We start from the raw sequence: 13,550 nt of genomic DNA on the forward strand, positions 1-13,550 counted from the left end.
ATTAATTCAAACTCAGCAAGCTTGTAGTGTAATACAGTAGCAAACAGAAAGATTTTAAAAAGAACAAGAAGCAAAACTCAACTTCTCCAGGTCTACTATTGTAGCAGATAAGGAATAACTCACAGAAACTCCTGAACTGTAGGGCTGTAAAGGGCACTGGGAAAGCTGCTGTACAATGAACGGTCTGTGCTAAGTGTGCCAGCTTTACAATATTAGTGTCACAACACAAGGCATTTCAAGCTGAATTCTTGCAGTAAGCTAGAAATAGAAGGCTTTGGATTTAGGATCATACATGCTGAGAACAGCCAGTGAAGAAAAACGACAAGAAGGAATGCCAGCGGTTTTAGCCAAGGCTCAAGCAAACAGGATCATTAAAAACACACTTGTCAATTGGAAGAGAGGCAAGCAAAGAACTGCCCACAAGTTTCATTCCAAACCAAACCTTTTATGCACTCCATGCTGTCAACCTGAAGCCAAGTTGCTCAGCTTTTTGCAAATGAACACACCTAGCTTCTTTCTAGAGATAAAACTAAGCTATTTACACAGAACTTAGTCCTATGGCCGCATTATGTATGGTGTTACAGGGTGCTAATAACCTAATAACCCATGTCCACAGTTCTTCCTCTAGAAGTCACAACAAAAAAGAAGTTCAAACCAAGGCAATGGTCTTTATTCTATTGTTTCTGAAGGATCATTTTCTGCAACTCTGCCAGAGCATCACATAGAAATAGAGAGGGGAAACAAAACCCAGCAGAGAAAAATTTTGAAAGATGCATTGAAGTTGGACTAGATGACCCTTCCAACTCTACAATTCTATGATTCTATGTTTCCTATCTCTGTTAAGGGTTCAAAGCCAGGGAGAGGGCGAGAAAGGCTTTCAATGGGCAATGCATGGAGCTTCTGGGTAGTGGATAGACAAAATGGACAGGATGTGCAATGCAGGGCTTTTGTGACATTTTAGCTGCTACCATGAAAATACATTAAGTTACAGTCAAATTATTAGAGTTAAAGCAACACCACAGCCTCAGGCTTTAAAGTACAAAGACAGTAATTCATCTTTCCAAACTAGTCAGGGTCACATACTCAGCAACTCTAAATGTCAATCAGTTTTTAATGTACTTTAAATGGCTCTTATTATTAATCCTTGAAGCACTGAATGTTAAACTTGCAGTCTGATTAATCTTTCCAGTCTGATCAAAATCAAAATATGCCCTTTCATCATTTCCAAAATCTACCCTGTAGGGCCAGCCCAACACTCTGTATTCCTCAAATAATTTGAAGTGGGGGAAAGTATAGACATCAGCATATTTCTACTGTTGGGGGGGGGGGGAATCATGATACCTTATTAGCAAGTTGGGATAAAATAGTAAAGGGAATTTGCTATTTTACAAAGATATTATATATAAGAGAACTATTGCTCAACCAACTAGCTCAAAGCTAATAAGGCATCACTAATGAAGAAGTACAGTTGCTATAATACAGATACAATAGCAAAAATGAGGTATGTTAATACACAAGTCCAAGTACATTTTGGTGCAATAACCAGGAACATCTATGGTTCCTATAAAAGGTCTGGAAGTTATGTGGAAACAATATGACTTAAATCATATCCTAAACAATTTTGGCATGGGCTCCCTCCATACAATACCACACTACTAACCTACCAGATTCAAGAAGGCTTTGTTTTACAATGGAATAAGGCCCTTACTACAGCTTTTCAGAGTAGTTCTCTCTCACACACACCAGATCAGATCAAGGAAGGTTCCCATCTCCAATCAAAACAAATGTGTACAAATCATTATTTAGACAGGCTTGCAGATTACTACAAAGAAACCTTTAATATAGTACCAGCATTTTCATAGCAACATACAGTGGTACCTTGGTTTTCGAACGGCTTAGTTCTTGAACGTTTGGGCTCCTGAACGCCTCAAAGTGATTGTTCCAGTTTGTGAACTATTTTTGGAAGCCAAACGTCCAACAGGGCTTCTGAAGCTTCCGATTGGCTGCAGTAGCTTCCTGCAGCCAATCAGAAGCTGTACTTTGGTTTCCGAACGTTTTGGAAGTCAAACGGACTTCCAGAATGGATTCCGTTTGACTTCCAAGGTATGACCGTATTTCACTTCTACACTACCACTAAAAGCAATCCTATACATTTTTACTCAGAAATCAGTCATGCAGTGTTCAACGTGGCTTACATTCCTATAACCCTGTGATTTTATGCATGTCTAGTTGGGAATAAGCTATTGAGTTCATAAAATCATAGAATTGTAGAGTTGGAAGGTACCTCAAGGGTTACCTAGTCCAATCCCCTGCAATGAAGGTATCTCAACAAGTGGTTCCCCCATCCAGTCTGAAACCATATCAGACCTTGTTTAGCTTTGCAAATGTGCTAACAGTTTTATTGTTGCTGGCCATACTCTCAGGTAAATTGATATAGGATTGCAGCCTAAAAGCATCTACTACAACAGGGCTGGAAAACAAGCATTTGCTTTAGTTACATTTTAAATTATTCCATTTTGGGTTTTTCCATCATAGTCCTCTTGTTCTTGTTGCTTTTAGTGACATTGTAGAAATGGAAGCTTTTGCTATAAAAATGGGAAAGCCATAGTAAAAAGAAATAGCTTCAGAATTCATAATTTATCATTCAATCTGCCCAAATGTACTGCTCAGAAGTTATAATTCAGGTGACCATAAAACATCCTAGGTTACCTTTTCACTTTCACCTTCTTTAGAAAATGGTTACCTAAAATACATAAAGATACAGCAGGCATGTAAACGGATTTAACCATTAAGGTCTCTCATTAATTTGTGTGAATCAAAATATTTCAGAACTTATAGTCAACTCAAACATGGGTTATTATTAAATGGAAAAACTAAAGCTTAGAACAAAATGTTAAGTGTGCTGATTAGATAGAATCATAGAATTGTAGAGTTGGAAGGGACTCTGAGGGTCATCTAGCCTGAAATGAAATGAAATGAAAATATCTCAGCTACATCATACAAGACAGATGGCCATCCAAACTCTGCTTTAAAACCTGCAAGGAAGGACCACCACCTGCTTAGGAAGTCTGTTCTACTGCTGAATAGCTCTTACTGTCAGAAAGTTATTTCAGAATCTCCTTTCTCATAACTCAAATCCATTGATTCAGGTCCTAGCCTCCGGAGGAGAAAAGAAGCTTGCTCCATCATCCATGTGGCAGCCCCTTAGATATTTGAAGATGGCTACCATATCTTCTCTCAGTCTCCTCTTTACCGGGCTAAAGATACAGAGTTCCCTCAACCGTTCCTCATAAGGCTTGGTGCCTTTGATCATCTTTTTTGCCGCTGTTGACCCATGTTCAGGTAGTGGTAGATCCTTTTCACATGTACTACTGGCAAGCCAGGTGCCCCCCATATTATATTTGTGCAGCTGGTTCTTCCTGTCTAAGTGCAGAAACTTACATTTGTCCCTTTTGAATTTCATTTTCGTAGTTTGGGCCCAGTTCGCCAATCTGTTAAGGTTATCTAGAATCCCAATTCTGTCTTCAGAGGCATTGCCTACCCCTCCCAGTTTGGTGTCATCTGCAAATTGTATGAGCATCCCCTCAATACCTTCACCCAAGTGGTTTATAAAATGTTAAACAACAAGAGGCCCAGGACAGAACTCTGTAGCACCCCCCTTGTCACTTTTTTCCAGGATGATAAGGAACCGTTAGTGAGCACTCTTTGGGTTCGGTCAGTCAACCAGCTACAAAATCACCTAACAGTTATCTTGTCCAGTCCACATTTTACCAGTTTCTGTTCAAAATTATCATGGGAAACTTTGTCAAAAGCCTTACTGAAATCAAGATAAGCTATGTCCACAGCATTCTCCTGGTCCAACAAATTTACAGCTCTATAAAAAAAATAAGATTTGTCTGCATGACTTGTTTTTGAGAAAACCATGCTGGGTTTTAGTAATCACAGCGTCATTTTCTAAGTGCTCACAGGACCTTTTCTAAGTGCTCTTCTAGGACCTTTCCCAGTATTGATGTCGAGCTCACGGGTCAGTAGTTAACTAGGTCTTCTTTTTTCTCCCTTTTAGAAGATGGGGACATTTGCCCACCTCCAGTCCGCAGGGACCTCACTGGTTCTCCAAAAATTCTCAAGAGATTATAAATAGAGGCTCTGAGATTACACCCACAAGTTCCTTTAGTACCTTGGGAGCAGCTCATCTGACCCTGGAGATTTGAATTCATTTAAAATAACCAGGTGTTCCCTTACCACCTCTTTTCCTATCTTGGGCTTCAGCTTCCTCCCTTGCATCCTTTATTCTGTTATCACCAGGTTGGGCACTGCTTTACTTTTAGATGGAGGCAGAAGCAAAGCAGGTGTTGAGTGGTTCCATCTTCTCTCTGTCACTCAATAGCATTTCTCAATCTTCACACAAGGGACCTACTACTTGCCTGCTCTTTCTCTGTTGCTTCAAGCATAGAAACCTTTTTTATTATTATTAACCTCTCCTGCAAGCCTTGCAAGATAATGCTCTGTGATTTAACTAGCAAAGTTTACTGTCTACCAATCAGAAACTGAGTGCAAAAGTTCAGTCACAGTGCAGGAATTACCTTGAGAAAAGGTTAACACTAGCAGTAACCTGTTTGCCCAGCTGTATAGCAAATGCAACTCTTAAAGATGGTCCACTGGGCCACAGGTCACTAAATTTGATCTGTGGACTTTTAATCAATAATTTGTTTCTTTAGATTTCTAGACTGCTCCAACTTGAAGACTCAGGGTGCTTAACAAAAAAATGAATGAATAAATGAAACAGAACAATGTGCATCTTTTGCTATTCCTTCCTAATATATCTGATACTAAAGACCAGCTCAAACAGGTGGGTCGTACAGTTTTTCCAAACGGTGCTCATGCTTGGTTAAGTCTGCAGTGAGGAGTTCCACAACTGATGGGTAATCATCAAAGATAAGCCTTTGTGCCCTTGCTTATTGAACTTGAGAAACAGATAATTTAGAGTAAGAGAGTTTTCTAAGTGTTTTTTCTAATCATCGTAAGACTAAAGGAGCTATATTGCAGAATTCAGAAATCATAGAACTCATATGGTCCAAGCTGCCCATTAAGTGTTCATGATTAGAGTCAGCACTTACCATGTATGTACCAGTAGTAGGAAACACAGAGTGACTGTAAATACCAATATTATTTTATAGTGTAGCCTTCACTGAAGGACCACTTCACGTTATGGGAGAATTAGCATACAAAATACACTTCTGTGCAAGACCTAATGGAAAACCTACACATTGATCATAATGTGACCTTATTGTACACGTTTTTACTCCAAATTCGCAGGGTGTGAAAGTGGGAGAACACAACCAATTGCAGCTTCTCAGTATGTGTATAAGGAGTGAAAAACACCAATCTAGACCACATGTTATAATCTTCATCCAGCCTTTATATTGATTCCCACACAAATGTCTTCCAGGTAAGAATCTTGCAACATGTGACAACTTTAGTTCAGAATTAATTCTTAACTATCTATAAATAATACTTCGCTTAGCTTTAAACACAGAACTCAGTTTTAGAGTTATTCAAAGGCTCAGTTTGCAAGTAATACTAAGCCAACCATGAATGTGCAACCATGCAGCTACTCACCCAAAAAATCACAGCTGCTTCACTCCTGCCCAGATTCTCCTGCTGCCACAGTACCCAGAGCTAAGCCATAGCTCCTAGTGTTATAACAAATATGAACTCGTCATACGTCTCTCTCAGACAAACCATGAATGGTAAGCCAAGAACACTGCTACAAATCTTGTGATCCATTATCTTGTGCTTACATATTTGTACATGTTCTTTTTTACACAAACACGTGACTTTGGCCCATAAAACTACTTTTGTGTCATGAGACACTTTTTCAGAAAAGTGAGATGTACATATAAAAAAACATAGTGTGGACACATGAAATATACCGTATGTAACAAGGTAAATAAGAACGATGCATAGAAGAGGGAGCAAGGATTCCATATCATATGCTTATACACATTGTCTGCTTTAAAAATGTTAAATCACCTCTTTAGTAATATAATAATACTCAACAAAGTGTGCAGACTCAAAAATGAATAGGGCAGTAGATGAAACCCTATTATTATCAGGGGGGAAGTGAGGGCAAAAGAAACTGTTTGCTACTCTACAATTGCACCATGCAAACATCAAATTTGTTTTGAGTAATATTCAGCATCCCAAGAATCTCTGTTCTCATTTCTTTAAAAAATAAACAAAATTCCAGCCCTTAAAGCTCCTTTTTGCATTCATCTTCCCCACCCCCATCACCAACCACCACCATCCCACCTTTTTTGAATTCCTCAAGCATGGCGTCAAGCTTGGTGTCATTGAAGACAAAGTGAAGCGGGTGGTTATAGAAACGGGTTATGGTCTTGAGCGGAGTGCAGTCATCAGGATCCACAAAGGCCAAGTCCTTGACAAAAAGAAGGTCCACAATGTTGGAGCGTTCCCCTTCGAATACAGGAATACGGGTATAACCACTTTCCATGATTTCAGACATAGTGTTGAAATCAAGCACAGCCTCAGCAGTAATCATGAAGCAGTCCCGTAGTGGAGTCATTACATCCTCCACTGTCTTTGTGCGCAGTTCCAGCGCCCCTTGAATTATATTCAGCTCCTCCTTAACTAGGTCATTGTAGGGGTCAGTAACCCTCAACATTTCAAGTAGTTTCTCACGGTTGTAGACAGTACCTATCTCCTGCCCTAAGACACAGTCTAGAAGCTTGCTGACTGGGTAGGAGGCCGGGAAGGTCATCATCATGAAAAACTTGGTGAGGAAGATGGTGTTGGCGCCTACAGCAAGGCCATGCCGGGAACAAATAGCTTGCGGCACAATCTCACCGAAGATGACGATACCGATAGTGGAGGCCACCACGGCCACCAGTCCAGAACCAGCAATATCATCAAGCAGGATGGTCAGAGTGGTGTTGACCAATACATTGCCCAGAAGCAGGGAGCAGAGCAAGTAATTCCCCTGGCGGCGCACAGGCTCAATACGCTTAGCGTAATTCTTCTCTTTTTCTGTCCCACAGTTCTGCACAATACGCAACTCCATAGGGTCGAGGGCCATAAGTCCCAGGTTGAGTCCACTGAACATGCCCGAGAGGCACAGTAAGAGGGAGATGAAGATCACCTGAAGCCAGAAGGGCAACAAGAATTTCTTCTCCTCTCCCACGATCATCCTGGTATCCTCACCATCATGGTAGATCCAGGTGGTCTCGGTCCACGGGCCCCCATCGGGGCCAATGATGCTCCCTCCCCCACCGCTGCCCCCGGCCGAGCTCCCTGGCCCCCCCAGGATAGCCGGGGAGGACACGGAGGTGCACAGGTAATAGCACTTGCTCTTCTCCGTTTTTCGCAGCGGCTTGATATCGATCTCGATGACCCCCGACGTGCGGCGGTTGAGGGTGATGTGCGGCCGGATGATGATGTCCGAGGTGCGGATGCCGCAGCGCTGCGGGGCCGGGGAGGTAGAGCCCACGGGGGCCGGGCCGTCCTCTTGCTCCGCCGGCGGCCGCCTGCCATCGCCATCCCTCCACCGGACATGCTCGGTGAAGGCGATGCGGGACCAAGTCTCGTTGTTGATGTTCTGCCCGTAGACCCGCAGCTTGACCCGGCTCCTCTCGCTCACTCGCAGCACGCCCTTCTCCATGAACGACACGTCGTTCGTGTCCTCCAGCCTCAGCCCGATGATCACCGTCTCCTCAGCGTCGGAGGCGCCGGGCAGTAAGGAGGCTGCGGCGGCGGCTGAGGCGGAGGCGGCGCGCGGCGGCTGCTCTCCCAGGCAGCGGCTGAGGAGGATGCCCAGCAGCAGCGGCAGCAGCAGCGGCGACCGCAGCGCGACCCGCGTCTCCCTCTCGCCGCCTCCCCCCGGCCCGGCCAGGAGCCAGGCGGCAGCCGCGGGCAGCGGCGCGGCCATATTCCCACGGCCACAGTAGCACTACCACGGCCACAGTAAGCGGGGCAGCTCCATCGCGACGACGCTCAACGGCCACGGCCAGCTGCGAATCCCTCGAGGGATGCCAAGCGACTGCCGGGCCTCGGCCAGGAGCTACTCCAACCCCTACCCCTGAGGGGGACGGGGGGAGGGGGCGCGGAGCCCGCGCGTGCGCGGCAGCCAATCAGGTGAGTACCAGCGGGGCGACGAGCTGGAGTAGGGCGGGGAAGGAAAAACAACCGTCCAATCGGAGAGCGCGCATGCGATAGGGGAGCGGGGGGGGGGAGGCGAAAGCCACCGAGCCGGCCGGCGGCCGCTTGCCTTGCGCACACGAGCCACAGTGGGAGGAGGAGAGCTTCGCTCGGCTTACGGGACAGGGAAGGAGGCCTGAGGCGCGTGTTGCAGGGAGTGAACAAGGCGAGCGAGACTCCGCTTGCGCGCTCCGTCCTCGTCCAGTAACTCTTATTACGGCCGCGAAAGGGGGGCGGGTTCGTTCGTGGTGCGCCCCGCCCCCTTCCCCCAAATTAAAGAAGCGCATGACTGCTGTGTGTATGTATGTTAGCGCAAGCCGGGCTGAACGACGAGCCAATGGGAAGGGAGGAGAGCGCCAATTGGTGGGAAGGGTGGCCAATAGAGGCGAGAGCTTTGTGCCGGCTCCTCTTGAGATGTTAAGCGCGAAACTACTCGTGCGTGAAGGATGCGCTCCTTCCCTCAGGTCCGTCCTCCTCGACCTCGCTGTCACAGAGGCACGTTTCCTCTGTCGGCATTTTCTTTTGTTGCGCACATTTACCGCCTTTGACGGTTTTTTCCTCTTTTAAGGCTGTTGTTCTTGTCGGGCTATTAAAACTCGTAAAAATTTCACATTCATAGGTTGCAGAGACAATGGGTCTGCAAAACCCTGCTCTCCCAATTGTCCATGTAATAAATGCATCATCACTGCATTTATATCCCACCATTTTCTCCAAGGAGCTCGAGGTGGCTTGCATCATGGTTCTCCCCCTCCTCATTTAATCCCCCCACAAGACCCCTGTGAGGTAGGCTAGGGCTGAGAGTGACTGGCTCAATATGCACAACAGTAATACTGATATTAGTCTTAAAAGCAAAACATTTCAGATCCCTAAACATTTTTTTTAGAGTTTCATATCTCTGTTTTGTTAGTCACTGCAATAAAAATATTGCTTCAGCGATTAATTGCATCCTTCTGGGATCTATACTGTTGTTTGATACCTTGGCTTAAAATTAGGTAGATTTAGCAAGCAAGCCATCTTCTAGTGACTCAATTTTTGTTTTTGCAGCTTTCTCCTCATCCTGCACTTTTTCCTAAATTCAGTTTTTCCTGATCCACATTTCATTCAATAATGGGAAGAAAATCCAATATAAAAACCACATAGTACCTGACTGGGAATACTATGAAGCACATTTGTGTAGCTGTATGCATGTGGGTTTTTGTTTTTTTAAAAAGGTATGGTGATATTTGCCTAAGGGTCATCCATTGCCACATCCCCTACTTCTGTTTGCTCCTTGCCTGAGCAACAAGTTCCAAGAGTAAATTATATGAGAAAAACCCATGAGTTACACTGAAAAAAGCAAATTTTTTGCATGTTCTGTAATCTCTTTAATAGCATAGTGTTTTGAGACAACTGTTCTTTAAGTACATTTTTATATAATCTCATTCCCTCTACGTAGAAGACTTTTTCCGAATAGAGGACCAACATTTGTGAAATAGAAAGATTGCAACCTAATCTATAGACACTACATATTATACAGGGAGGCTGAGAGGGGGTCTCATCATCAGGGCTTCCCAGGACCTCTATACACACTGCACAGGTCTGCTGCCTCGGAAGGTCACTTCAGTGCTGCTATAACACAGAACATGACAGTTTAAAGCTCGTCTAAAATACTACCATATTATGTAGCAAACAGACATTCATCAGATTGCAGCTAGCCTTGAAGAAATCACACTTACCCATAGGCCTAGGGAACATCTTCGGCTGTGCTGGAAACCAAGTAAGAATGGCAGCAAGAAATACCTGAAAGCAAATCTCATAGTTGAGAGTGTGACTGTCCCAGACAGGGTGGTATAAGGAAACTATTTGGATCCTATGTCATTTAAGGCTTTGTAAGTTTACATTAACACATAGAACTGGACTCAGTAGAATACAGGCAACTAGTGCAGCTCCTGAAGAGTGTATTATGAAGTATTATGTGGTTTCAATGAGCTGTACTGCTTAGCTAACAACTGAATTCCGCAAAAGTTGTAGCTTCCCAACCATCTTCAAGGCTAGCATCTTTCCAGAAGCACAGAGGTGAAAAACATGTGGCCCTCCAGATGTTGTTGGTCTCCCAACTCCTGACAGCCCCAGCCAATATGGAAATGCCTGGAGTGATGGGAGATGTAGTCCAATGACATCTGGTGGGCCAAAGATTGCAGTCAAGATCTACCAGGCCTGTTGGGGGCAACTGTGCCATTTATTTCAGTGGGTTGTAGATTATATCATTGCACATTCCTATTTCAGATCTATATACACTTACAGCCCAACTATGTTGACATAGAAACGCCTCATTGTCTTCACTGATAAATAGGCTTAGCACTGCCTAGTAAGTCTGTTTTTATTTTCTTTATTTGTATATTAAACATTTATGTAGTACCTTCCATTCCAATCTTTTGGCAGTTTACAACCTTATATGGTATGATATATATTGCCATATATGCTGCCCCTCCATACATTTAGCCACAGAAATGTACTTGTATGTAGCTTAATATTGTTTTCCCCTGTGGTTTAGATCGGATACTTTACCTCTTCAGTCTTCTTTTTATTGCAGTGCAGCTCCCTCTGGTGCCAAAATCAAACACCAAACTAATCACAAGACAATCCTATATTTGTCTACTCAAAAGGAAGTACCACCAAGATATGTGGGATTTACTCCTAGATAAGTGGGTATAGGAAAGATAAGTAAAGTTGTACAAACATGTACACCAAGGATGGCTAACCAGTGGACCTCCAGATGTCCACATTCCATTAGCCCCAGCCAGCACAGCCAATTGGAAAGGATAATGAGACCTGAAGTCCAGCAAAATCTGGCAGGCAGTGAGAATATCCCTTTCAGGTTTGTCATTCCTGATTCACTCTCAGCTCCTTTCGCTTTGCCAGCCATATAAAAACATTCTCTAAGTGGGTCGTGTAACCTGCGTTTGCAAGGCATTTGTAACAAGTAAGTTATGTTAAAGTTGGATTTTATGGTGTTTTTGTATTTAGATTTTCTATCTTGACCAGGATCAGGGCAGTTGGCTGTCCCATAATCTTTTGCCTAGTGCCTCTAGCATTGAATGCCTTAGTTGTACACACCCCACTCCTCTGAGCAGTGAGAATATCCCTTTCAGTTTTTGTTTCTTTTGGATGTGGGAGGGGGCACTGGACACTTTTGCAGCATTTGTAGTCACAAAATTAGACAGCACAGGGATTGGAGGGTTACACTTGAATAGGGGGGGGGCAGGAGCTGTAACTGGGGAGATACCGTGGTGATAATTTCTTGAGGTTTGTTTCCTCCTGATTTTTACTTAAAGCAGGTGGTGTGGCATCACTCCTCAGACTCTCCTTTCCACTGTAGGTAGTATGAGGAAGGGGAAATGTTTGGAACATCAACCCAATTTAAAACAATGCTCTCATGAATCAGATTTGAGTGATAAACACCTCAGTCAGTTTCACTATGCTCATCAGCTCTATCCATCTGTCATGTATGAGTTTATCCGGGGCTTATCTTATTCCGTCTAGTTCCACTCCATTTAATTCCTTCCTTCCTCAGAATCATAGAATTGTAGAGTTGGAAGGGACCACAAGGGCCATCTAGTCCAACCCCTGCAGAATCTTTTGCTATCCCAACAGTTGTTCATTTGTTAGTTCCTTCCAAGACTGAAGAGGGTTAAGCTGCTCTCTTGATACACAATTGTGCAAACAAGCCCTTGGTTTCAAAATGCAATCAGACTGGTTTACTGCTTGGTGCTTTTTAAGAACAGAACAGTACTAAAAATATGGAGCACCTTTGCTGCTTTCTTATCCGAGTTTTTATGAGGCCCTATAATAAAGCAATTAAAAATTAACCTGACAGGCTTCAGTCTCAATGGCCTCCTGCTGTATATATGGCCCCCTGCTCCTGATTTGACATTTATTTATTTTTCTTGCTTGCTGGGGAATTGGACATTTAATATTGATAAGGTCAATTCACTTAACAGCAACTTCTTAGCATATGGCAGCCCCAGGGTTCTAACCAGATCAAAACAGCATCTTAAAAGCAATATGCAAAGAATTACCATAAATAATACTTGCTGTTTTATCTCCCAGTAAGAGGCCATGAAAGCCATCATTTGTTTTCTAAAGGTAGCATTTGGCTTAATTAATGTACAAATTGGAGGAAGCGACAGATTTAGGTGCTAAATCTGAAAAGGCTTTAAACAGGGGTGGTGGGGAGTAAGGAAGAGCAGCCAGTGGCCTTCCATATGTTGTTGAACTCCAATTCCTATCAGCCCTAACCAGAATGACAAATGGACAGGCATTCTGGGAACTGTAGTCCAGCAACATCTGCGGGGCCACAGGTTTGCCACCCAATTTAAAAGATGGCCAAGATGCTCTGGCCAAGAAAACACCTAATTCTAGGGTTAGCTGAAATATGGATGGATTTTCTATAAACATAGTTTCAGAGTGAATATCATTCTTCATAATTCATAGTTAAACATCAGTTTTCAATTTTTTGTGTTATAATGCATCTTTATTAATCTACCATTCTTAAAGGGAGAAGAATAGCCTTCCAGAGCGGGCTGTTCAAACATGCTTCACATCTGGGTTTTTCGAACATCAGTGAAGCAACATAAGAATGCCAGGATTTCCCTTGCTGGATCAGGTTAAAGGTCCACGAAACAACAGTGAACAGCCACTTGCTGCATGAAAGCTCACCAGCAAGGCATAATGGAGCAATCTGTCCCTGGCTTCTCCAAACCATCTTGTACAGTACTCATATCCTCTATCCAGTCATGTGGTACCCATGCAAAAGACCTTCCAATAAAGTGCCTCTCTAGCCCCTCAAATACCAACATGTGTGTCAGATACTCCCTGCCTCCAACAATGCACAATCCACATTATTCTGGGAGCCCCACCCCCGGGGTTCTGGGGAGGTTGGTGTGAGTAAATTCCCCATTTGATCCCTGCTAATTCCAATCCATAATATCAAACTGCTGTTGCAAACATATAATTCAAATCTGTCACATAAATTTAAGCAGCATTACTGATTTCTGGAATTGTTAGATGCTGTTACCCGATTTGTAATTCTCAGTTTAGGAATAAATCATTCACAGGCTACAAGTTATGAGTTCAAGGGCTATGTAAGTTGTTTTTTTTAGAATGCAGCTTGCTGTCTTTACTACCAAAGCAGCGGGAACAACTGCTTTGATTTCATTGAGGGGCCAAAGAGCAAAGTATTGCGAACCTGTTCAGATGTTTGGAGATACCACAAGATTTCTTACCCAGCAGTTTGTAATCTGTTGTTGCTAACCTGTTTGGTTGCTTCCTTCCCCCTCTTGCAATCTCTCCATCTT

At 43.5% G+C, this 13,550-nt stretch overlaps 1 protein-coding gene across 4 annotated transcripts in view; it reads right to left on the minus strand.

The window, feature by feature from the left end:
- Nucleotides 1-8,945, minus strand: part of CNNM2 (cyclin and CBS domain divalent metal cation transport mediator 2) — a 121,507-nt gene extending 112,562 nt beyond the window's left edge. The window contains exon 1 of one of the 4 annotated variants that reach the window (XM_083505065.1): nt 6,313-8,945. In XM_083505065.1, coding sequence (XP_083361191.1) covers nt 6,313-7,945 — 1,633 coding nt within the window. In that variant the 5' untranslated portion in view covers nt 7,946-8,945. The remainder of the gene's footprint in view (nt 1-6,312) is intronic. The other 3 variants (XM_083505066.1, XM_083505068.1, XM_083505067.1) reach the window with 3 other exon arrangements.
- Nucleotides 8,946-13,550: the final 4,605 nt, after the last annotated feature.

This window comes from Podarcis liolepis (genome assembly GCF_965112155.1).
Source record: "Podarcis liolepis genome assembly, chromosome: 5".
NCBI lineage: Eukaryota > Metazoa > Chordata > Lepidosauria > Squamata > Lacertidae > Podarcis > Podarcis liolepis.